The sequence below is a fragment of the Mobula hypostoma genome, chromosome 17, assembly GCF_963921235.1.
Source record: "Mobula hypostoma chromosome 17, sMobHyp1.1, whole genome shotgun sequence".
Lineage (NCBI taxonomy): Eukaryota > Metazoa > Chordata > Chondrichthyes > Myliobatiformes > Myliobatidae > Mobula > Mobula hypostoma.
Genome location: NC_086113.1, coordinates 45,427,407 through 45,452,038, shown reverse-complemented (window position 1 = coordinate 45,452,038; position 24,632 = coordinate 45,427,407). Strand labels below are relative to the sequence as shown.

The 24,632-nt window shown below is 41.9% G+C and overlaps 1 protein-coding gene across 2 annotated transcripts in view; it reads left to right on the top strand.

Moving 5' to 3' along the window:
- upp1 (uridine phosphorylase 1) overlaps positions 1 to 24,632 on the top strand; it is a 62,896-nt gene that overhangs the window by 20,072 nt on the left and 18,192 nt on the right. For both annotated transcript variants that reach the window (XM_063069832.1, XM_063069831.1), the window contains 4 exons: positions 1,042 to 1,159; positions 1,243 to 1,401; positions 2,720 to 2,834; positions 10,613 to 10,822. In XM_063069832.1, the coding sequence (XP_062925902.1) occupies positions 1,042 to 1,159; positions 1,243 to 1,401; positions 2,720 to 2,834; positions 10,613 to 10,822 (602 nt within the window). The remainder of the gene's footprint in view (positions 1 to 1,041; positions 1,160 to 1,242; positions 1,402 to 2,719; positions 2,835 to 10,612; positions 10,823 to 24,632) is intronic.

Here is a 24,632-nt window from a genome sequence, read left to right as displayed (position 1 = left end):
CATTCTCATAACATCCTCCTCACATTTCACACTGCCACCCAGTTTTGTGTCATCTGCAAATTTGCTAATGTTACTTTTAATCCCTTCATCTGAATCATTAATGTATATTGTAAATAGCTGCGGTCCCAGCATCGAGCCTTGCGGTACCCCACTAGTCACTGCCCGCCATTCTGAAAAGAACCCGTTAATCCCTACTCTTTGTTTCCTGTCTGCAAACCAATTTTCTATCCATGTCAGTACCCTACCCCCAATACCATGTGCTCCAATTTTGCCCACTGATCTCCTATGTGGGACCTTATCAAAGGCTTTCTGAAAGTTTGGATACACTATATCCACTGGCTCTCCCTTGTCCATTTTCATAGTTACATCCTCAAAAAATTCCAGAAGATTAGTCGGGCATGATTTCCCCTTTGTAAATCCATGCTGACTCGGACTGATCCTGTTACTGCTATCCAAATGTGCTGCTATTTAATCTTTTATAATTGACTCCAGCATCTTCCCCACCACTGATATCAGGCTAACTTGTCTATAATTCCCTGCTTTCTCTCTCCCTCCTTTCTTAAAAAGTGAGATAACATTAGCTACCCTCCAATCCACAGGAACTGATCCTGAATCTATGGAACATTGGAAATTGATTACCAATGCGTCCACGATTTCTAGAGCCACCTCCTTAAGTACCCTGGGGTGCAGACCATCAGGCCCTGGGGATTTATCAGCCTTCAGTCCCATCAGTCTATCCAACACCTCACAATGAAGAAAACTAGAGACAGTCCTGTGAACTGCACCCTATATTACACTCTCGATATAGGTCAGGCCATAGGTTCTATCTAGTTTGATAACGTTTCTCTTGTGGTTACATGATTAGCTTTACTTTTAAATCTTTTTTTGAAGTATAATTAAATGCATTTAGAATGAATTACAAATAAGATGACAAAAGCATTTAATAACTTCTCAGTTATATATGGGTGCAGTGATTTAAGTACTGTAATGCAAAATTTATTCTGAAAATATTACAGTCAATAGCGTATCTTCTTCTTCCAGAGAACAATGTGCCTATGTATCAAATCCCTATCTATCAACAATGAAAGAGGATATTTTGTACCATTTTGACCTAGGCACTAGAACTCATGATCTTCCTGCTATGTTTGGTGATGTTAAGGTAAGATATTGGTTTGATTGTCGAAATATCAACACATGGTTTTTTTATCGAAAAAGTAAAAAATATTTCTTCTTTTCTGCCAGTTTGTATGTGTAGGTGGAAGTCCATGGCGAATGAAGTCCTTTATTCAGTACATGAATGAGTTTTTGGGATTGGGATGTGCCACTGCTGAGATTCCTGATATCTGTGCCCACACTGACCGTTATAGCATGTATAAAGTGGGGCCAGTCTTAGCGATCAGCGTAAGTAATTATAAATAACAAGGAACGGAGATAATATTCTGTACCTGCATATAGTTTATTAATGTTTGGTGTAAGGTGGTTAAATTATCAGAGTGTAGAGACTTGGACAAATAATCTGAGTTCAGAACTCACTGTAAGACCTTGGACTTTCATAATACAGCAAGAAATCTGCCATCTTCACCAAGCCAGAGCATTGCCTCAAAAAGGCAGCGTCTATCAGTAAGGCCCCCAGCACGCAGGGCATGCCCTCTTCTCATTGCTACCATCAGGGAGGAGGTACAGGAGCCTGAAGACACACACTCGATAATTCAGGAACAGCTTCTTCCCCTCTGTCACTAGATTTCTAAATGGACAATGAACCCATGAACACTTCCTCACTACTTTTTTCTTTCTTTTTGCACCACTTATTTAACTTTTTAAACTTACTTTAATTTACATATTTTGTTATTAAGTGTTGCAGTTTACTTCTGCACAACAACAAATTTCACGATGTATTTCAGTGATACTGTACCTCATTCTGATTTGGAACCTAGAGAAACTGCAACACAGGACTCTATTCATGGTAAAGACTAAAAACACCATGCAATGGGGAGAGCTAAGTGACTCAGATCAAAGCCTTTTAGTCCAGAATAATAGTGACTAACTAGTTAAGCAGCAAACTAGAGGAGTGACTCCAGGAATGTCCAGTCCAACTGATGGCAAGACCCAATGAGTGTTATGAGCACAAGGCTGAAGCACGTTCAGCCAGAAAGGCTGAGTGGATGATGTACGGTACGGTGAAAGTCATAGGCATATATATATATATATAGATCGGGTGCCTAAGACTTTTGCACAGCACTGTATTTGTCAACGTGCAGTGGAAATAGAATTTGTAGATCTGGTGGGACCAAAGGATGTTGGGAATGACGAGCAGGGGTTTGGAACAGGTAGCAGAAAAGGAGTGCCGGGGCAGGAGGTGGTGCGGGTATCACTGAGGTACCAGGCAAAGTCATTTGATTCAAAATAATTGGTTTATTGATCATTACAGAATGTCTCTCTGGTGCTTCCCACTCCCTCCCCTCTCCCTTCCCCTTTTCCCAACCAGAATTCCCCTCTCCCTGCCCCCTTCTCACTCTCAGTCCATGACAGAGACCCACATCAGAATCAGGTTTATCATCACTCACATATGTCATGAAATTTGGTTTTTTGTGTGGCAGCAGTACAGAGCAATACATAAAATTACTATGCAACTGTCTTAGCACCCTAGCTATATGTATGTGCAAATGCAAATATCACAAGCATAAAAAGTAATTAATGTTGAATTTCTGCTTTGTTTCAGCACGGCATAGGGATCCCCTCGATCTTAATCATGTTGCATGAACTCATCAAATTGCTTTGCCATGCCAAGTGCTCTGATGTTGTTGCCTTTCGTATTGGCACCTCTGGTGGAATAGGTACAGTATTCTAACCAATAAGTGGCTGTCAACTTTGGTACGGTATTTATCTCAGTGATATATTTGCAGAATGTCATGCTTGTTGACATGGAATCTGACTTGCCTTTGAGATCCCTTGCCAAAGTTCCCTCACAGGAGCAGATGTCACCATCTGTCCATGACACTGAGGAAAATAGGATGTCACTCCTGGGATTACACCCACCCCCTTGCTAAGTATGACCATGTTCACTTACCCACTGTTACCGTCAGGTAGGAGCTACAGAAACCTGAAGGCACACACTCAGCGATTCAGGAACAGCTTCTTCCCCTCTGCCATCTGATTTCTAAATGGACATTGAACCCCTGGACACTACCTCACTGTTTTTAATATACAGTATTTCAGTTTTTTTAATCTGTTCAATATATGTATACTGTAATTGATTTACTTATTATTATTATTTTTCTTCTATTTATTTATTTTTCTCTTCTATATTCTATATTGCATTGAACTGCCACTGCTAAGTTAACAAATTTCACATCACATGCCAGTGATAATAAACCTGATTCTGATTAAACTTGAGTTCAGCACCACTTAAAGAAACTTCCCATCCTTGGTGAAGACCCTCCTTTATCCCCTGGACAAATGCCACCACTAACTGACACTGACTCAAACTGACCTGGGTAAAATCATCTGGGCCAGCATATCCCTTGCCCTGTATTATTTTTAAGCCGGGGATCAGCCCAGGTTCATGGAGAAGTGCAGTAGGCATACAAAAAAAATTATGAAATGCTTGTTTAGATACGGTGAAAAATCTACAATATTAGTAAACAGCAAAATAAAATAATTGCAATGTCTGCAATAGGCAGAATGAAGCAATCTCACAAGCGATTGATCAGGTTGGAGGTTCTACAGTGCTCTCACATCTAGTTTTAAATGGTGGGGTGGTAGACAATTGGGAGAAGGCAGCCTCAAACCTATCTTGATCCTTAACGATGTCACTTTCTAAAGGCAAAAGTGAAGCATCTGCAACCGTATTGAGCTGAGTGCGGAGGGATTATTCATCTTGGCTTCCTCCTAAGAGAAACTCATAGACGCCAGTCTTAAACTCTGGCCACTTCTCGTGACTTTATGAAACAGCTCAGAGAATTGGCTAAAACAAATGCTATCGGAGGAAACAGCATCTGGCTCTAGTGCTGCTAAAGACTTGTGCTCTAGAACAAATGTACTGTATATTTAGCCAAGGTCGCCAAGATATAGTCATCCGCCCAGCAGTGTGGCAAATTGCCAGAGCACATCTAGTGCTACATCTAGAAGTAGAACAAGTCCAATCTGGTTAATCACTGTCTAATCAGTGTTCTCAACTATCAACATAATGGCAGGATGTCATCAGCACTGGCATACGGTGGCACTTACTGAAAACCTGCTCACCACTGTTCAGCGTGGGGTTCCTGATCCTCGGCAGTATCAAAGCTATACACATCGGTTCAAACGGTAAGGCTGAGTAATTGCAGGCTGAAGAGCTGAGTTTTAGAAGTGAGATGGGACTTGCTGTCATTGATATGAAGGCTGCATTTGATGAGGTGCTAGGATCCTTGGTAAAACTGAAGTTGCCAGACATCAAGGGAAGTACACTCCCAGCGGTTGGAGTCATATATCATACAGAGGCAGAGGGTTGAGCGACCATAACCACAGCACAAGGACATCGCTGCAGAAGTCCTTCATGAAAGTGTCCTAGACTTGTTCGTCTTCAGTTGCTTCATCAATGATCTATTATTATTGTAAGGTCGGAAATGGAGATGTTTGATTCTAATCACAATGCTTCAGCAAATAAGGCAGTCCACAGGTGCACTCAGCTAAAGGTAGGTAGCATTCAGGCATAGACTGAGAAATAGCACGTAATATTTGTGCCATAAAGATGCCAGGCAATGGCCATCTCTAATTATCTAGCCCTCTTGACTACCATCCCATAGTGGCTACAGCGTTTACCATCTACAAAATGTAATGCAGTGATTCGGCTGGGCTGTGCTGACAGCATATCTCAAACCTGTGATGTCTGCTACAAGGGCAGCTGGCGCATATGGACACCACCACCTGCAGGTTCCCCTTGAAGTCATGCTACATCTGAGTTGGAAGTAAATCGATCATTCGTTGCCAATAGTCCTGAATCCTGCACGTCTCTACTCAACAGCACCAAAGTGCTTTCACCAGAATTATTTTAGCCGGTTAAAGGTATGCCTTGTTACCACTCTTTTAAAGAATGACCAATAAATGCTGACTTGATTACCAAGATCCTAGGAAATTAATTAAAGTATAAACTGGGTGGGTATCCTATGACATATTTAGACCCAAGCTTAACTGGAATGTTTTGGCAGAATGTAGATCTCTTTCACCCAATCCTGACGCAAATATTCAGAGTCTAGAGGGCTGACATTAGGCAGCTCGGCTGTAATGACATTAAGTCCAGAAAAGCAGCTGAAATTTGCTGCAAATAACTTGCACAAGCGCGATTGCAGAATTATTTAGACGAGGTTTGGAAAGTGAAACAATGGGGAGGAGACCAAAGGAGGAAGTCTACAGTGAAAGTCAGAGGTCCTATGGTGTGGTGAAATTAATTCTGGTGAAGTGTGGTTGTTTTTTCCAGTCAATGTCCAGCTTTGGAGACAGGCATGGAGGGTGAGTGAATCTAGAAGTTAGTTTAAGGTTAGGATATTAGAGTCTGTACTGTATAACACCTCAGAAGGAAAATATATATAAAGACATTGGTGGCAAAATATGTGGTCTACTAAGATCTATAAATGCATATCCCCAAGGGAGGAATTTTCTGTTCAAGAACAACATTGTAGCAAGTTGAGCCGTATTACAGAGGTATATAGAGGCCCTTTGGCTCACTGAGTCAGTACTGACTGAAAACACCCATTTACACTAATTTTTCTACATTAATCCCATTCTTCATTTTCCCCACAATCTCATCAATCTCGCCCCCCCCCCCGCAAGATTCCACCACTTACCTACGCACAAAGCCAACTTACAACAGCCGATTAACATAGCAACCTGTGCGTCTATGAGATGTTGGAGAAAACCCGGGCAAATACAGGACAACACGCACTTTCGAGATGGACTTGTGGAGGGAAACAAGATCATCAATCTGAAATGATGACTCTCTGATTAGAACTTGGATAAGTTAGAACTAGATAGCAGCAGAGAGGGGGGAGGGGTGGAAATAATAAAGGACATATTTGTAATGGGTTCGAGACCAAGCGAGATGGAATGATATATTCTGTTTCTCCCAGCTGAAAGAAGATTATGAACTAACTCCCTGCCGCACAATACGAAATGTATCATTCAAATCTTCCTTGTTCTTAATTCTGACACAAATGTCTTCATCATTCTCTTTCTGTTACTTCAAAATGTATATATTTTTTGAACTTTTTTTCAGTTCTGGTGAAAGATCTTCAATCTGCTTTTGTTTCCTCTAGGTGCTGTCCAAGCTGATGAGTTTTCCCAGCATTTTATTTTGATTATGTTTCAGTCTTCCAACATCTAAAGTATTTTTATTTTGTGATTGTCACTGAGTTAGCCAATCAGTAAGATTGTTGTCAGCTCAGGAAATTATTTTGGCCGTGGGCGTGGGCTGGCAGCGTGCAGCAGTGGAAAGGAAAAGTCGGGGAGAATAATTCAGGAAGTCTGATAAAACAGAATCCATATGAATGTTATAAAAGAGAATTAAATAGTGGTTTGAAAAAAGCAGCGGATGAAAAGGTGCAGTGAGTAGAAAGGTGGAAAAAAGTCGCAGTACAAACGTGAAGGACTGTACACACTGTCTCCATGCTGTGACTCTCCAGCGATATGGATATAAATATTGCACATTAAAGACAGTTATTGCCATTTACAATTGCCCAGTGGGTTAAACCTTACTCATTCATAGTTTTAGTGTTTGTTGTTCAAATAGCCCCCTGTCATAAATCTAAAATATCATGTTTTTGTTAAATATATTTTCTATTGTGCACCTAATCAAATGTATTTGATTGTGTAAAACAGTAATTTTACTATATTACTTGTGTCTCCAGAATAACCACTGTTCTGATCAATCCATCCTAAATCCTGAACATCAAATAGCTATTAATACACCATAAGTGAATCTTTAGGTTACCATGCTAATATAAAGCATGATGTACTGACGTCATGAATCAATAAAAATGGAAAATTGTGTAGGCAGCCATCGATTCCAGGGGATCACGAGTTTGTGCCTCTGGTGGACTGTGTCCTCTCCAGGGTGCAAGCCTGGGTGGGAAGATTTGAAGAACCAGTTGTTGCCCATGCAGTGGGCTCCCCCTCTCCACGTTACTGATGTAGTCCAAGGGAAGGACAAGCACCGATACAGCTTGGTACCAGTGTTGTCGCAGAGGTTGCCAGAGTGAAGTTGTAAACAATATCAAACTGTCTTTGGGACCCCGGCTCCGGATTTCTTCCTTGGGGTTTACTCCCGAAGCCTTTCCCATGAGTGGGTATGGCCGGAGGTTTAAAATCAGAGTTTTCCTTCTCCTAGGCAGGCTGCTGTCCAAGGCTGACGAGCCCCACCTGCCCGAAGCAACTGGTTTTGAGGCACCAGTGGTCTGCCTTTGCCCCTTCTCTTGTCAGTAGAAACTGTTCCACCGGGCCTAGTAGCTAAACCACACATGAAGGCCAAGGGTTGGACTTGGTTGCCAGAGGCTTTTAGGGGCACGTGCCATTTGGAGCACTTTATAGGTAGTGGGAGCTTATCCCCACTACCATGCCCAGCTATAACAACCTTAGGAACCGAAAAAACATGGAAAATTATCGCCTACTTGCCTACTTATAAGAAATGTTTGATAATATGTACGCACATATGGAGATCTTTAAAAAATAGAATTTGGCAAATAGCATGAAAAGACACAGCATATGTGAGTATAGCAAACCATTGTTTGTCATAGCACTTATGTTATTTTCCTTGTACTTATAAAAACAAACATGAAAAAACATTGTGTTAAGAAGAATCTGACAATTCTTTAGCGGTGTATATCAGTGAAATGACCAGGTGTTATGTGTTGACCAAAGAGAGGTGGCAGGACTTCTTAGCCCTTTTCATTACGTGTCCTGTTCCATACAGGAAAGTGAGGATACGTCCTATAACCTAAGCAACCACATGCAGCAACTGGTGTAAGTGACTGAGGTTGATAATCTGGATTTTGGACCTTGGGCAGTAGTTGGTTTCATCCAATGAATGACTGCCTCATGGATAGCATGGTTCTGGAGGTGGCCATTCAACAACCCAAGTGTCTACAGAAAGAAAAGGAGTGGGTAACCAGTAGACCAACTGGACACATCAGGTAGGAGGCGCAGGAGTGCATCGCACTCTACTGGTTCCACAGGTGAGAGTTGGCTGAGTCAAGAACATGGGAGCTGATTTGAGTATACACTTAGACAAGAGCTGATATGTTTCAACAACGGCCTCTTAAAACACTTTATCACTGTGGATGTGAGTGCCACTGGGCAATAGTCTTTGAGGCAGGTCACCAGACTCAGCTTGGCCACCGGTATGATTGAAGCCTGTTTGAAGCAAATGGGTACCACACAGTGGGAGCAAGAGACTGAAAATATCCATGAACATACAAGCCAGTTGGTCAACACAGGTGTTCAGTATTTGGCGAGGTACTCCATCCAAAGCAGATGTTTTCCTTGAAGAGAGCCCACGCATCATCTTCAGATACTGAGGGTAAAACATCATCGGGAGATGTGGGAGTGCCTGATGGTTCCTCCCTGTTCTGGTGGTCAAAGCAAGCATAGAAGGCACTGAGCTCATCTGGAAACAAAGCTCTGCTGTTCCCCATGTTGCTAGCTTTAACCTTGTAGGAGGCGATGGCATTCAAACCCTGCCACAGCTGTCGAGCATCCCTCATTGACTCCAGTCTAGTCTGGATCTTCACTTCTCCCGTGAGATAGCTTTCCTGAGATCATACCTGCACCCCTTGTAGCATTGTTGATTTTCAGACTTGAATGCCTCTGATCTGGCCCTCAGTAAATTCTGAATTTCATGATTCATCCAGGGATTCTGATTAGGATAGACCCTGAATGATTTCATGGGGACACAATCACCCACAGCTTTTTTAATAAAGTCTGTTACGACCCTGGTGTAGTCATTTAGTTCCTCAGATGAGTGCTTGAGCACAGCTCAGTCCACTGACCCAAGGCAATCCTGTATCTGTTCCTCAGCGCCCTGTGACCACCTTTTGGTTGTCTTGATCTCTGGAGCCTTGCTCCTTGGGTTCTGTCCGTATACAGGTAGTAGAGTACAGCCAAATGATCCAACTTGCCAAAATGCAGTCTCAGGAAGGAACAACAGGCATTCCTTATCATAGTGTAGCAGAGGTCTGGTCTGTTGGGACCTCTGGTGCAACCAGTTACATGCTGGTGATAATTGGGCAAGGTTTTCTTCAAAGAAACCTGGTTAAAGTCACCAACTATAATTTGAAATGCATCAGGATGGGCTGTTCCTTGTCTGCGGATGACAAAGTGCAGTGTTGCAAGTGTTTGGTTATAGTCGGCCGCTAGTGGTATATAAATTGCGGTCAGAACTCCCAAGGCAAACAGAATGATCTACGTTTTATCATTAGGTGTTCCAAGTCAGGGAGAGGGAGAGGAGAAATATTTTCCTATATCTATAAATGTAATCCAGCCCAAGGATCTCATTGAACAACTGTAAAGCATTCTGAGAGAGAAGGGTGAAAAGGCAGGGATTATTTGTATGTTGTTTCATAGCCTATATTGTACCAATGGCATGAGTAGAATGATGGCTGGGGCCTTCCAGGAAGATTACAAAGAGGTGGGGATGAAATTAAACGCAGGATTTCAGCAATAGGAGTCTGTGAATTAGAGGATGATGACTGCACTAAATGAGGGTTCTGGTTTCCTGATCCAGAAACGCAAGATTCTGCAGATGCTGGAACTGCAGAGACCCGCACACAAAATGCTGGAGGAACTCAGCAGGTCAGGCAGCATCTATGGGGAGGAGTAAATAGTGGACATTTCAGACCGAGACCGAGGAAGGGGGAAATGCCAGAATAAGAAGCTTGGGGGAGAGGAAGGAGTACAGCAGAAGGTGATAGGTGAAACCTGGTGGGTGGAGAAGGGGATGAAGCAAAAAGCTGGGAGGTGATAGTTTGAATCTCACGGCTGGGGAATTTAAAATTGATGAATTACATAAAATCCAGATTTGTGCTTTAGCATTAATTTCAGTAATGGTAAGCTATTATCTCAAAAATTGTTGTCATAATATCAAACTGGACTCCTACTATTCTTAGGGGAAGAAAATCTGCTGTCCTTACCTGGTCTAGCCTGTGCTCCAGATGCACTAGTGTGGTTGACTCCTAGTTGTCCCCTAAGCTCAAGGGTATTTGGAGACAGATAAAAGTCACCAGTATTGCTGGGAACAAGTGAACAACACAAAAAATAACAAAGTGATGCCTTGTGCAAGAATACTGTGTGATGTTGACATCATGCTGGTATGCAATTACTTACAATTGAGTTAGTGACAGAATTTGGTCTGATTTATTAGAGCCTATGTTGGATCAGATTTCTACGCCATAAATTTCTGTGGCCCCATGCTCATCAAGGCTGTTTCACTTCTCTCAAAAAGCAGTCAGTCCCAAGTCATCACCCTTTCCAAATCCTGTGTATTACTTTCTTCCTGGCATACATGTGTAAGCTATGAATGAATCTCAAATCAAATTATAGAAGGCAGTGGTTTTTGAGTCACCTCTTTTTTTTTTTCATTTTTCAGGTGTGCAGCCAGGTACAGTTGTCATCACCAAGGAGTCAGTGAATCCTTTGTTTAATCCTGTCCTCGAACAGAATGTAATGGGGGTAACTCAGTCTTATCCAACTACACTGAGTGGATATCTGGCTCAAGAAATGCTTAACTGCAGCAAGGAACTTGATAAATTCGACACCATCCTTGGTAATACGCTGTGCACAACTGATTTTTATGAAGGTAGGAAATACACTCGTAAAGTATACTTGACTATATTACAGGCTTTGGATTGATACACTTAAGTCTCAATGAAAACAACTATCAAGCAGTATGAAAGAAGCATGAATATATCACTTTAATTGATTAGGTCTCAGCTGAAGGATTGTAGGTAGTCTGAGGCCCATATGTCAGGGAAAGGCCTTACAAAACTTTAGAGGAGATTTTGCTAGGATATTAGTAATGCGTTGGATTTTAGTTATAAAGTTGTAACTGAAAATGTTGAGTTCTGTTTTGGCAAGAATTTATCTCATCATAGTTTATTTAAGGAGCTTAAGGTAAAGGAAACCTAAGGAGGCAGGGACTACAATATGATTAAGTTCACTCTGCATTTTTAAAGGGAGAAGCTAAAATCAGAAGTATCGGTATTACATTGGAGTAAAGGGAACCACAGAGGAATGAGAGAGGAACTAACCAAGGGTAGTCGGAAGGGGACAATTAGCAGGGATGATGGCAGATCAGCAATGGCTGGAGTATCTGGGAGTAATTCAGAAGGTGCAGGATTGGTTCATCCCAAAGATAAAGAAGAAGCACTTTAAAGGGAGGATGAGGTAATCATGGTTGTCAAGGGAAGTCAGAAATAACATAAAAGCAAAAGAGAGGGCGTACAATATTGCAAAAATTAGCTGGAAACTGGAGGATTGGAAAGCTTTTAAATTTAACAGAAAGCAATTAAAAAGCAATAAGGAGAGAAAAGATGAATTATATATGTAAGCTAAAATATAAAAGAGGATACCAACATTTTTTTAGATATATAAAGAGAGGCAAGAGAGGATATCGAACTGCTGGAAAATGGTGCTGTAATGGTAGTAATAGCGACAAAGACATGGTGGACTAACTGAATAAATGTTTTGCATCAGTATTCACTGTGGCAGACACCAGCAATATGCCAGAAAATCAAGAATGTCAAGGGGCAGGAGTGACAGTAGTCACTATTACTAAGAAGAAGGTGCTTGGGAAACTAAGTTCTGAAGATAGATAAGTTGCCCTAGCCAAATGGACTACACCCCAGGGTTATGAAGGGGGTGGCTAAAGAGATTGTGGATGTATTAGTATTGATCTTTCTAGAGTCACTAGATCTGGATTGGCTCTGCAGGACTGGAAAATTGAAAATGTTACTCCACTCTTCAAGAAGGGTTGGAGGCAAAGACTGGAATTTATAGGCCAGTTAGCCAGTTGGCAGGATGTTGGAGTGCATTATTAAGGATGATGTTTTGGGAGTATGTGGACACACACGATAAAATAAGCAGAAGTCAGTATGGTTTCCTTAAGGGGAAATGTTGTCTCACAGATCTTTTGGAATTGTTTGAGGAAATAAGAGGCAAGAGAGACAAAAGAGAGTTAGTGGATGTGGTTTACTTGAATTTTAGAAGGCCTTTTTGCAAGGTGCTAAACAAGAGCCCGTGGTATTACTAGTATGGGCAGAAAACAGGCTGACTGTCTGGAGGCAAAGAGTGGGGATAAAAGGGGGCCCTTTCTGGTTGGCTGCCAGTGTCTAGTGGTATTCCTCTGTGGTCTGTTTTGGGAACACTTCCTTTCCCATTTTATGTCAACGATCTGGATGATGGAATTGATGACTTTGTGACCAAGTTTGCAGATGATACAAAGATGAGTGGAGGGGCAGGTAGTGTTGAGGAAGCAGGGAGTCTATAGAAGGACTTGGACAGATTAGGAGAATGTGCAAAGTAGTGGCAGATGGAATACAGTGTAGGGAAGTGTATAGTCATGTCCTTTGCTGGAAGAAATAAAAGTTGCAGATTATTTTCTAAATGGGTAGTAAATTCAGAAATCTTTGGGAGTGCTAATGCAGAATTCCCTGAAGGTTAACCTGCTGGTTGAGTCAGTAGGAAGGAAAGCAAATACAATGTTAGCATTCATTTCAAGTGGATGTACTGTAATGCTGTAGCTTTAGAAGACATTTGGAGTATGCTGAACAGTTTTGGGCTCCTTGTCTTAGAAAGGATATGCTTCTGTTTTAGAGGGGCCAGAGGGTGTTCATGAAAATTAGACTGGGAATTAAAGGGTTAATGTTGAAGAGCATTTGATGGCTCTGAGCCTGTACTCGCTGGAATTTAAAAGAATGGGGCAGGGTGCGGATCTCATTGAAACCGATCAAATATTGAAAAGTTTACATAGAGTGGATAGGGAGATTATGTTTGCAATAGTGGGAGAGTCTAGGAGCAGAGGCCACAGCCTCAAAGTACAAGGATGTCCCTTTAGAACAGTGACGAGAAGGAACTGCTTTAGCCAGATGGTGGTGAGTTTGTCGAATGCAATGCCACTGACAGCTGTAGAGGCCGTTATTGGGTATATTTAAAGTAGAGGCTGATGGGTTAAGATGATTGAGACAGATAATAAATCAGCCATGATTGAATGTTAGGGCAGACTCAATGGGCTGAATGGCCTACGTCTGCTTCTGTATCTTATTCTCTTAACAGGATAAGGGGGTTTTGATTGGTCAGAAGGTGAAAAATAACTTCTCATGTGATTGGATCAGCAACCAGAGGTCATAAATTCAAAATGTTGTGTGCTATGTAACTAACTTTACATGGTTAATGCACCAATTGCTTTTTTTTTGGTTTCCTTCTTCACTATTGCAAATTGCTAGTTGCATGGGTCATAGTGCCAAGCAGGCGTCTACACCCACAGAGCTAGAATGTGGCATTGGCAGAAATAATAAACAGCTGCTGGTTAGTAGAGATCAGGCTCCTAATGGCAATTGGTGTGCACCAGTTAGGATATCAACTAAGTAGATGATCAATGTGGAGTACATTTCCACGTCTGGACCCCAAAACCTGGGAAGTTTTCAAGCAAATTGAAGTCTCCTTTAATACTGAAGCAGATCTAGCATGCTGGAAGTAAATTATGGCAGCGTATTCTCAGTGTGTATCTCGGGTCACTGGGTGTCATAATATTTATCTAGTTGTCTCCATAAGTTACTTCATCAAATGCACAGGGGACTTGGAAAGGAAATTGCAAAGGCAGACTTGTTAAGTCCTTAATATTATAGAAACTATAGGAAGACCGAAGAAAGGCTCTAGTTCAAAGAAAATTTATTATCAAAGTACATATACTGTATGTCACCGTGTACAACCCTGAGAATCGTTTCCTTGCGGGCTTTCACAATAAATACGAGGAACACAACAAAATTAATGAAAGGCTGCCCCCAACAGGACGGACAAACAATCACTGTGTAGCGTGCAGCAAACTGCTAATACAAAAAAAAGAAAATAAATAATAGTAATAAATAATTAAGCAGTGAATATCGAGAACATGAGATGAGAAGTCCTTGAAAGTGAGTCTATAGATTGTGGGAACGGTTCAGTGATGGGGCAAGTGAAGTTATCCCCCTTTGGTTCCGGAGCCTTTTGGTTGAAGGGTAATAACTATTCCTGAACCTGAGGCTCCTGTACCAGCTTTCTGATGGCCACAGTGAGAAGAGAGCGTGTCCTGGATGGTGGGAGACCCTTATGATAGCAGTCTGTGTAGATGAGTTCAGTGTTGGGGAGGGCTTTACCTCTGATGGACTGGGCTGTATCCACTACTTTTTGTAGGCTTTTCTGTTCAAGGACATTGGTGTTTCCATACCAGACCGTGATGCAGCCATTTGCTACTCTGCACCACACACGTACAGAAATTTGTCAAACTTTCAGATGACATGCTGAATCTTAGCAAATTTCTAAGAAAACAGAAGTGTTGCCGTGCTTTCTTTGTAATGGCACTTGCATGCTGGACCCAGGACAGATTCTTTAAAATGATAACACTGAGGAATTCAAAGTTGCTAACCCTCTCCTCCTCTGATTCCTTGATGGAGACTGGCTCATGGACCTCTGGTTTCCTCCTCCTGAAGTCAATAATCATCTCCTTGGTCTTGCTGACATTGAGTGAGAGGTTGTTGTTGTGGCACCAATCAGCCAGAGTTTCAATCTCCCTCCTATGTGTTGATTCGTCGCCACCTTTGATTTAGCCAATGGTTATAGTGTTGCTAATAAACTTAAATATGGCATTGGAGCTGTGTTTAGCCTTACAATCATAAGTATAAAGTGAGTAGAGCAGGGGACGCAGCCTTGTGGTACACTTGTGCTGATAGAGATTCTGGAGGAGATGTTGCTGCCAATCTGAACTGACTGTGTTCTGCAAGTGAGGAAATCAAGGATCCAGTTACAAAAAGAAGGTATTGAGGCCTAGGTCTTGAAGCTTATTGATTAGTTTTGAGGGGATGATAGTATTAAATGCCGAACTGTAGTCAATAAAGAGCATCCTGCTATGTGTATATGCATCTTCTCTGTCCAGGTATGCCAGGGTTTAGTGAAGAGCCAGTGAAATAGTACCTGCTATTGACCTGTTGTGTCAATAGGCAAATCGAAGCAGATCCAAGTCGCTTTTCAGGCAGGAGTTGATCTGTTTCTTCACCAAACTTTTAAAGCATTTCATCACAGTGGATGTAAGTGAGACTAAGCGATAGTCATTGAGGCAGATTACCATGTTCTTCCTGGGCACTGGTACAATTGAAGCTTGAAGCAAGTGGATACCTCAAATTGCCAAAGCGTGAGATTAAAGATATCGGTGAATTCTCAGCCAGTTGATCAGCACAGGTCTTTAGGATTTGGTCAGGTACCCCATCTGGGCCGGATGCTTTCTGTAGGTTCTCCCTCTTGAAGTATACGCTCACATTGCCCTCAGAGACTGAAATCACAGGGTCATTGTGTCTGTGGGAGTTCATGAAGCTGCCTCCATGTTTTGACGGTCAAAGCGAGCCTAAAAAGCATGGAGCTCATCTGGGAGCACAACTTTGTTGTCACCTATGTCACTTTGTAGGAGGTGAGAGCATTCAAGACCTGCCACAGCCATTGAACGTAATTTAATCCTGGTCTAGAGTTGCCTCTTTGCACGGGGGATGGCTTTCCAGAGGTTGTACCCAGACCTCTTGTATTTTACTGGGACACCAGACCTGAATGTCACTGATCAGGTCCTGAGCAGATTGCAGATCTCTTGGTTCATCCAGGGCTTCTGGTTGGGGAAAGACTCTGAATGATTTTGTGGGGACACATTAGTCTATAAGTTTTTATAAAAGCCATGACAACTGTTGTGTATTTGTTTAGATCTTCTGATGAGTCCTTGAACAGGGCCCAGTCCACCAACTCCCGTGACCACCACTTCATTGCCCTTACTCTGGAGCCTTGCTCTTACCTGTAAACAGGTAGGAGGAGGGCATCCAAGTGATCAGATTTCCTGAAATGTGGTCTAGGCATGGAACAGTGAACATTCCTTAACAGAGTATAGCAGCAATCAACTGTGTTGGGACTACTGGTGCTGCAGGTTACATGTTGATGATAATTGAGTCGAGATTTCTTCAGGCAAGCCTGATTGAAGTTCCTAACAATGATTTGGAAGGTGTAGTGGCAGGCTGTTTCTTGTTTGCTGATGTTGGCACTCAGTACCTCGAGCAACTGCTTAACATCAGCCTTTACCGGTGTATAAACTGCAATCAGGATAATGAAGGAGAATTCCCTTGGTAAGTAGAATGGTCAGCACTTAGTTATTAGGTGTTCCAGGTCGGGTGAGCAAGAGTGTGACAAGACTGCTGAGTCTGAGCACCACGGTGTTAATCATGAAACACTGACCCCCAACACTCTATAACTGAAGTAAAATTTCTTTCCCCTTAACTTCCATTCTTCTTGAGAATAACTGAAATATTCTAGGTGGTTATTTGATCTTTTCCTCTTATATCCATAAGGAAACATTAATGACATGCAAACCTTCCAGCTGATATGAGAAGGATTGAAATTCTGTGCTGAATTTGGTTTTGATGATGATTCTGAAAGAATTTCTCTTGCTTTCAGATTTGTCTAGGTACAAAATAGTTTAGTATTCTAAAATTAAGATCAACGTTTTCATTGGGAGAAAGGGTTTTAGTGATGGTTGTGGATTGTGAATTGGAAATCATGAAAATTTCTGTTGAAAATCTCAGAGCTGATGAGCCATTAGTCTATTGTCTTAATCAGGAGGTGGGAAAATCTCTTTGACTTCTGTATTCAGACAAGGTTTTTAACAAACAAAGATTTTACAAATGTAAGAAAAGGACATCAACTTTTTAAGTTGTAATCAAAATGTTGGACATACTTTGATTAGGCAACATTTATAGAAAAAGAGAACATTGTGAAATACTCAGCAAGTTCTCTGCTTTTGCCTTTAAAATATCTAGTAAAACTATCATCTTTAATTTTTTAACAAGGTAAGATTTAATAAAACAAAAGCCAGCATAGTTATATGGCTTAAATAAACCAGATTCAACTACTGGACATTGATAATATTTCATTGTCAGTTCAACAAGCAACAATACTAATTCTGATCTCCAGTTTGCCTTTCCCTATCAGCCTCCCTCTCTTTTTTTTGTTTCCCTTCTTCCTCTTTCTGTTGGTTTTTCATTTCAATTTTCAGCAACACGTCAAATTTTGAACTGCAGTCTGTTGTTTTGATTCTGACTACAGAGTTCTTCATTAGTGTTTATATTTAACTTTTAATCAAATTGCCTCAATTTTATACTTAGATTGATATCATGACATAGTTCTTGGCATCATGTGATTTCCAGAATCTCCTCAGTGTCCTTAAAGGTTAGATAAGGTTGTACATACAAATTTCTGGCCTCATCAGTTTAAAAGAGAAAAAAAATGTCCTGGAAGGTCCAATACCATTTAGGATAATTTAAGATTCATTGCCTTGGAATTTAATCAAATAATGCTCCATTTTTTTCTGTTGAAAATTGACTTTCTGGAGTGAAATATAGTAATGGCCATTTCCAGGTCATTTCACATCACTCTGGAAGTCAGCTAAGCAGTAATGGGAGTTACATCAAATATTAACATGTCAGAGATGGAGTGATATCATTCCTTTCTTTTGGAAGTCTGTAAGAGAAATGTGACCAAGTGGCCCTGAGAGCTCTAGGATAACAAGATCTTCAGCGCGTACTACTGGACAGGGATCTCCTTATGGAACTCTGCTCTCCCAGTTCTGTGCCCTCCCACGATCACACACTTTGCTAAGCCTCGGCGACCCAGACCGTCCCTCCCTCCAAGATCTTGCTTCGCCCCCCCTCACTCATAGCACGGTGTGGCACACAGGTCCTGGGTCTCTCATCTTGTCCTCAATCCCCATAAAAAGGTTCCTTACAATGAAGCTACAAAAGAAACTGACAGATGGATAACCTACATCCCAAGATTTTGCTACTTTTCAAGTCCTAACGAAGCTCTTGAGGCTACGGTATGTCAGTGACACATAGGGGCACTGAAAGACAATGGTACAACATACGGTGCCTTGAAAAAGTATTCAGACCCCACAACTATTTTCACATATTATGTCTCGTTTTCTAAATCTAAAATATATTGAATTAGGATTTTTGAGTTAACCTACAAAACATTATGCATCATGTCAAACCAAAAGAAAAATTCCAAAACCTGTCCACAATTTACAAAAAATTAATAACCAAAATTGTGAGGCTGAAAAAGTATTCATCCCCTTTGTAATTGCTAAGCTAACTTTTCTCAGGTACAATACTGTATATGGCCTTACCAATTCATTGAATTTGTTGATGTAGAAAATTGGAGGATAGCCTGTTTTCGATGAATTCATAAGAATAAATGCCCCCTCTCTCTGAAAGGTAAAACAGTATGGTAGATTTTCAACAGCTCAAACCAAAATAAAGGGAAAAGAGCATTCAAGACAAGACAGGGAAATGATAATAGAGAAACACAAATCTGGGACGGGTACAAAGGCACTGAACAGTGCAGTCCATCGTGAAAAAGTAGAAATAATATGAAACCACAGCCACACTGCCTAGGTCAGGCTGCCCCCTTAAACCTAGTCACCAGAGAAGAATGGACACTTGCAAGAGAGACTACTGTGGTGCCAACAGTCACTGAGTGAGCTGCAGACCATCCCTAAGGCCTTGCACAAAAAGACTTTGCAAAGTGTCACTTAGAAGATTCTTCCACATCTTGACAGTAGGTCTTGTGATAGGGTGAGACTAAAGTGTAACTTCGTGGCCTCAACTCTAAGCTGTACGTGGGGCATAAATTTGATATTGCATATCAATCAGTTAACATCATCCGTATTGTAAAGTATGGTGGAGGTAGCATCATGCTATGGGGATACTTTTCAGTAGCAAGGTCTAGAATTCCTGTCTGCATTGATTGGAAGATGAATGCTACTAATTACAGTGAGATCCTGGATAAAAATCTGCCAACCTCTGTCAGAAAGCTTAAACTGGGGAGGAGGTCTGCCTTTCATCAGGATGATGTCTCAAAGTACACTGCCAGAGCAACCATAGAGTTAAATGAAGAAAATTGATGTGTTGTGTGGCCTAGTCAGAGTCCTAACTTTAACCAGATTGAACATCTCTGGCAAGACCTCAAGATTGCTGTCCACTGCTGCTCCCCAACTAAGCTCGCCCAGCTTGAGCAATTTTGCAAGGAGAAATGGATAAATCTTGCAAAGCTAACGCAGACTTCTCCAAAAAGACTACTGGCTGTAGTAGGTGCAAGAGGCGGTTCAACTAAGTACTAAGCAAATGGGGATGAAGACTTCTGAATTGTTGATATTTCAAGTTTTTCAATTGTTAGTTTTCATGCTTTACGATTCTCCCTGTTTTCTGGGCTCTGCTGGGAAAATGGAACATGTAATTCACAAATAAAAATTCTCAGTTAAATTGATCAAAATCCCTGGTTATAATACTTATTTATGTGACAAAAAATTGGGGGCAGAATACATTTTTGTTTTATAATATGACTTAATTTTTAAAGTTATCTATCTATTACACTGGTATTAGTAAAAATAAGCCAAAGAAAAGAGAAAATAATAACAAGTAAGTAAGTTGTAAAATTTAGCTGATGTTCGAAACATGACATCAACTATAATTGCCCATTTAAATTTTTTTTTCAATAGATACCCAGAAACAACTACACCTGTAAGCCATTAGAATTGAGCTTAAGTTAGTGTTTATCAGGAGTTGTTTTTGTTTTGGTTTGCGTTATGTTCTTAAATTGCCTGCATAATAACAACACTAACTTTCAAAAGTAATTTACTTGTACAGAATGATCTCAGATCTCATGAAAATACAAGGTTGTTCCTTTCCATTTAATCAACATGCTACTTACATAAGATCCATTCAGCCTGCCAAACTACTCCATCCCTTGTGATTCATTAATCTGGTTTTATCCTGGGATGGCTGGCAGCTTGTGGCAAAATAATTTATTTCCGCGTTTAGAGTAAGTACCTCTCATATGGTTCTGTTGATTTATAAATTTAGCTCCACTGATGTAAATATTGACTCTCAAAATTGGTCCCACAGGTGATATTTCAGTCATTCAAGCATTCTGTCATAAAATCCTTCATCCTTCTCTTTGCTTGTAAGACCTTCCTGAAGAACTCCTCAACGTTACTTAGCCAGTGTGAAGAATCATAAAAAAATGAGGGTTGGAAGGAGGCCATTTATAGAAACATAGAAACATAGAAAATAGGTGCAGGAGTAGGCCATTCGGCCCTTCGAGCCTGCACCGCCATTTATTATGATCATGGCTGATCATCCAACTCAGAACCCTGCCCCAGCCTTCCCTCCATTCCCCCTGATCCCCGTAGCCACAAGGGCCATATCTAACTCCCTCTTAAATATAGCCAATGAACTGGCCTCAACTGTTTCCTGTGGCAGAGAATTCCACAGATTCACCACTCTCTGTGTGAAGAAGTTTTTCCTAATCTCAGTCCTAAAAGGCTTCCCCTTTATCCTCAAACTGTGACCCCTCGTTCCGGACCTCCCCAACATCGGGAACAATCTTCCTGCATCTAGCCTGTCCAATCCCTTTAGGATTTTATACATTTCAATCAGATCCCCCCTCAATCTTCTAAATTCCAACGAGTACAAGCCCAGTTCATCCAGTCTTTCTTCATATGAAAGTCCTGCCATCCCAGGAATCAATCTGGTGAACCTTCTTTGTACTTCCTCTATGGCAAGGATGTCTTTCCTCAGATTAGGGGACCAAAACTGCACACAATACTCCAGGTGTGGTCTCACCAAGGCCTTGTACAACTGCAGTAGTACCTCCCTGCTCCTGTACTTGAATCCTCTCGCTATAAATGCCAGCATACCATTCGCCTTTTTCACCACCTGCTGTACCTGCATGCCCACTTTCAATGACTGCTGTATAATGACACCCAGGTCTCGTTGCACCTCCCCTTTTCCTAATCGGCCACCATTCAGATAATAATCTGTTTTCCTATTTTTGCCACCAAAGTGGATAACTTCACATTTATCCACATTAAATTGCATCTGCCATGAATTTGCCCACTCACCCAACCTATCCAAGTCACTCTGCCTCCTCTTAGCATCCTCCTCACAGCTAACACTGCCACCCAGCTTCGTGTCATCCGCAAACTTGGAGATGCTGCATTTAATTCCCTCATTCAAGTCATTAATATATATTGTAAACAACTGGGGTCCCAGCACTGAGCCTTGCGGTACCCCACTAGTCACCGCCTGTGTGACTATGTGTATGTGAAGTGAAAAAAAAATTAGACGTATCCTATTTCCTAACAATGAGTGTATAAGCCTGCAGGCTTCTACGTAACTTAAAGATACTACTTATTATATCTTAAAGTCTGTGGAGCATGAGACTGTGGAGTGAGTTGGAGACAGTTCCTTGTGGATTTTACACGTCAGTTTGAAAAAGCAAGTGGAGCCTCTTGGGACTTGTCTGCGGAGTAGGAGATTGCCTAGATTGTTAGTAATTTAGCAAGGGGCAATAAAAAGAAGGAAGGCGTAAGCGGAACGGCCATCGTGGGAGTGAGTCAGGGTTAGAGTGGGAGGCTTCAGCTCAGCAGGCTTCAGTGAGAACAGGTGGAGGCTAAGAGTGCTGAGTCACTTGGAATTATTTAGTTGATTATAGAACTTAAGCTTAAGAAGTTAGAGCCACACATAACAAGTGTAGACAGGATGGTAGTTCAGGCAGTGGAATGCTCCTCCTGTGACATGTGGGATTTCAGGGTACCTGATAACTATATCTACAGAAAGTGTACCCAATTTTGGCTCCTGACTGACAAGGTTAAAGAACTGGAGCCGGAGCAGGATGCACTCAGGGCCATCTAGGAGGCTGAAAACCTCAGAGGTGAGTCTTTTACTGAGATGGTCACACCCAGAGTGTGGGCTTCACATAGTAGATGGGCGATCACCAGGAGAAGTAAGGGGAGTGAGCAGTCAGTGCAGGGTCCCCTGTGGCCATTCCCCTCAGCAACACGTATACCCTTTTGGATAATGTTTTTGTAGGGGGGGGAATGGTATGGCCTACCAGGGCACGTCAGCAGCACCCAAGCCAGTGGCACTGTGGCCAGCAAGGAAGGTTAACGTCAGGCACAGTGATAGTGATAGGAGACTTGATAGTTAGGGGATTCTAGAAGATTTCATGGCCACAATGCCAGAAGTGTGTATATTGCCTCCCTGGTGCTAAGGTCAAGGTTGTCCCAGAGCGGCTGTAGATTACGTTCGAGGATGGGTGAGCATCCAGAGGCTGTGGTACATATTGGCACCAAAGACATGGGTAGGAAGTGGGAAAAGGTCCTGCACTGTGAGTATAGGGAGTTAGGAAAGAGGCTGAGGAGCAAAGCCTCCGTGGTAGTAATCTCTGGATTGCTCCCAGTGCCACGTGCCAGGCAGGGCAGGACCAGGATGACAGTACAGATGAATGAGTGGCTGAGGAACTGGTTCAGGGGGCAGGGCTTCAGGTTCTTGGATCATTGAAGCCTTTTCTGGGGCAGGGGTGACCAGTACAAGTGGACGGGTTGCACGTAAACTGGAGAGGAGCCAAAACCCCTGGCCGGGAGGTTTGCTAGTGTTACTTGGGAAATTTGGCAGGGGGATGGGAACCAGAGCATCAGGTTAGAAAGTGGAGAGATGGAGCAGAAGGTAGATGTCAGGGCAGGAGCAAAGTAATGGATATGTTGAGGTGGATAGTTTGAAGTGTGTGTATTTTAATGCTAGGAGTATAATGGGTAAAGGTGATGAGCATAGATAAGTGCAGGGAACTATGATGCTGTGGCTCTTACAGAGATTTAGCTGAGAGATGGATAGGGACGGGTGCTTAATATCCCAGGGTGTTGATGCTTTAGAAAAGATAGAGGGGGAGGTAAAAGAGGTGGGGGAGTTGTACTACTAATCAAGGACAATAGCTGCAGTCAGAAGGGACATAATGGAGGACTCGTCCACTGAGTCTGTATGAGTATAACTCAAAAATAGGAAGGGTGCAATCACTCCAATGGGATTACACCACTGACCCTCGCAATAGCTAGCGGGACATTGAGGAACAGATCTGTAGGCAGATTAAGGAAAGATGTAAAAATGATTGGGTTGTTGTCGTGGGGGACCTCAACTTCCTTAATACAAACTGGGACCTTCTGAGTACAAGGGGTTTAGATTGGGCAGAATTAGTTAGGTGCATCCAGGAGGGTTTCTTAAATCAATATGTAAATAGTCCAACAAGAGGAGGGGCTGTGTTGGACCTGGAGTTGGGTAATGAGGCTAGCCAGGTGATTGACCTTTCAGTGGGTGAACAATAGGGAAAAGTGACAACAGCTCCTTACGTTTTCAGATACCTCTAGATAGGATAAGTATGGACCTTGTGGGAGATTATTAAATTGGAGAAGGCCGAATTATGAGAGCATTAGGCAGGAACTAGGGAGCGTTAACTAGAAATAGCTGTTTTTGGGCAAATCCACATCTAATGTGTGGAGGGTGTTTAAAGGCCAACCAGAGTACAGGACAGGTACGTTCCAGTAAGAAGGAAGGACAAGGATGGAAAGATACGAGAACCTTGGATGTTGAGAGAGGTGATGAATTTACTTAAGAAGTAAAAGGAAAAGTGTGTAAAACTTAGGGAGTTGGAATCAAACAGAAGCCTTGAGGATTGTAAAGAAGCCAGAAAAAATCTCAATAAAGGGAATTAGGAAATCCATGCAAACTCCTTGGCAAGCATGATTAAAGACCATCCCAAGGCATTCTATACATGTATCAAGATCAAGAGGGTAACTAGAAAGAGGGTAGGATCACTTAAGGATAAAGAGAACAACACTTGCTTGGATGTGGAAGATCTGGGTGAGGTCCTTAATGAGTACTTTACATCAGTAGTTACCAAGGAGAAGGATGTGAAGGAGAGGGAGATCAATGCTAAGAATATTGATATGCTTGGCATTTTGAGGTAAAAGAAATGTTGTATCTCTTAAAGAACATTAAGGTGGATAAGTCCCCAGGGCTGGATGGGATATACCCCTGGTTATTGAGAGAATTAAGTGAAGTGATTGCTGGGGCCTTGACTATTACCTTCATGTCCTCCCTAACCATAACAAGATCCCAGAGGACTGGTTATTAGCTAATGTTGACCCATTATTCAAGAAGAGAACAATCCTGGAAGCTATAGAATATGAATCTCACATCAATGGTAGGGAACTTACTGGAGAGAATTCTTAGGGATAGGATTTATAAGCATTTGGAAAACCATGGCCTGATTAGGGAGAGCCAGCATGGCTTTGTGCAGGATAAGTTATGTCTTACTAAAAAATTGAGTTTTATGACGAGGTGATGAGGGTGATTGATGAAGGTAGAGCTGTGGATGTTGTTAACATGGATTTTAGTAGGTGTTTGATAAGGTCCCTCATGGGAGGCTCATCCAGTAGATTAAGATACGTTGGATCTGTGGTGAGTTGGCCATTTGGAGTGGGTTGCCGGTAGAAGACA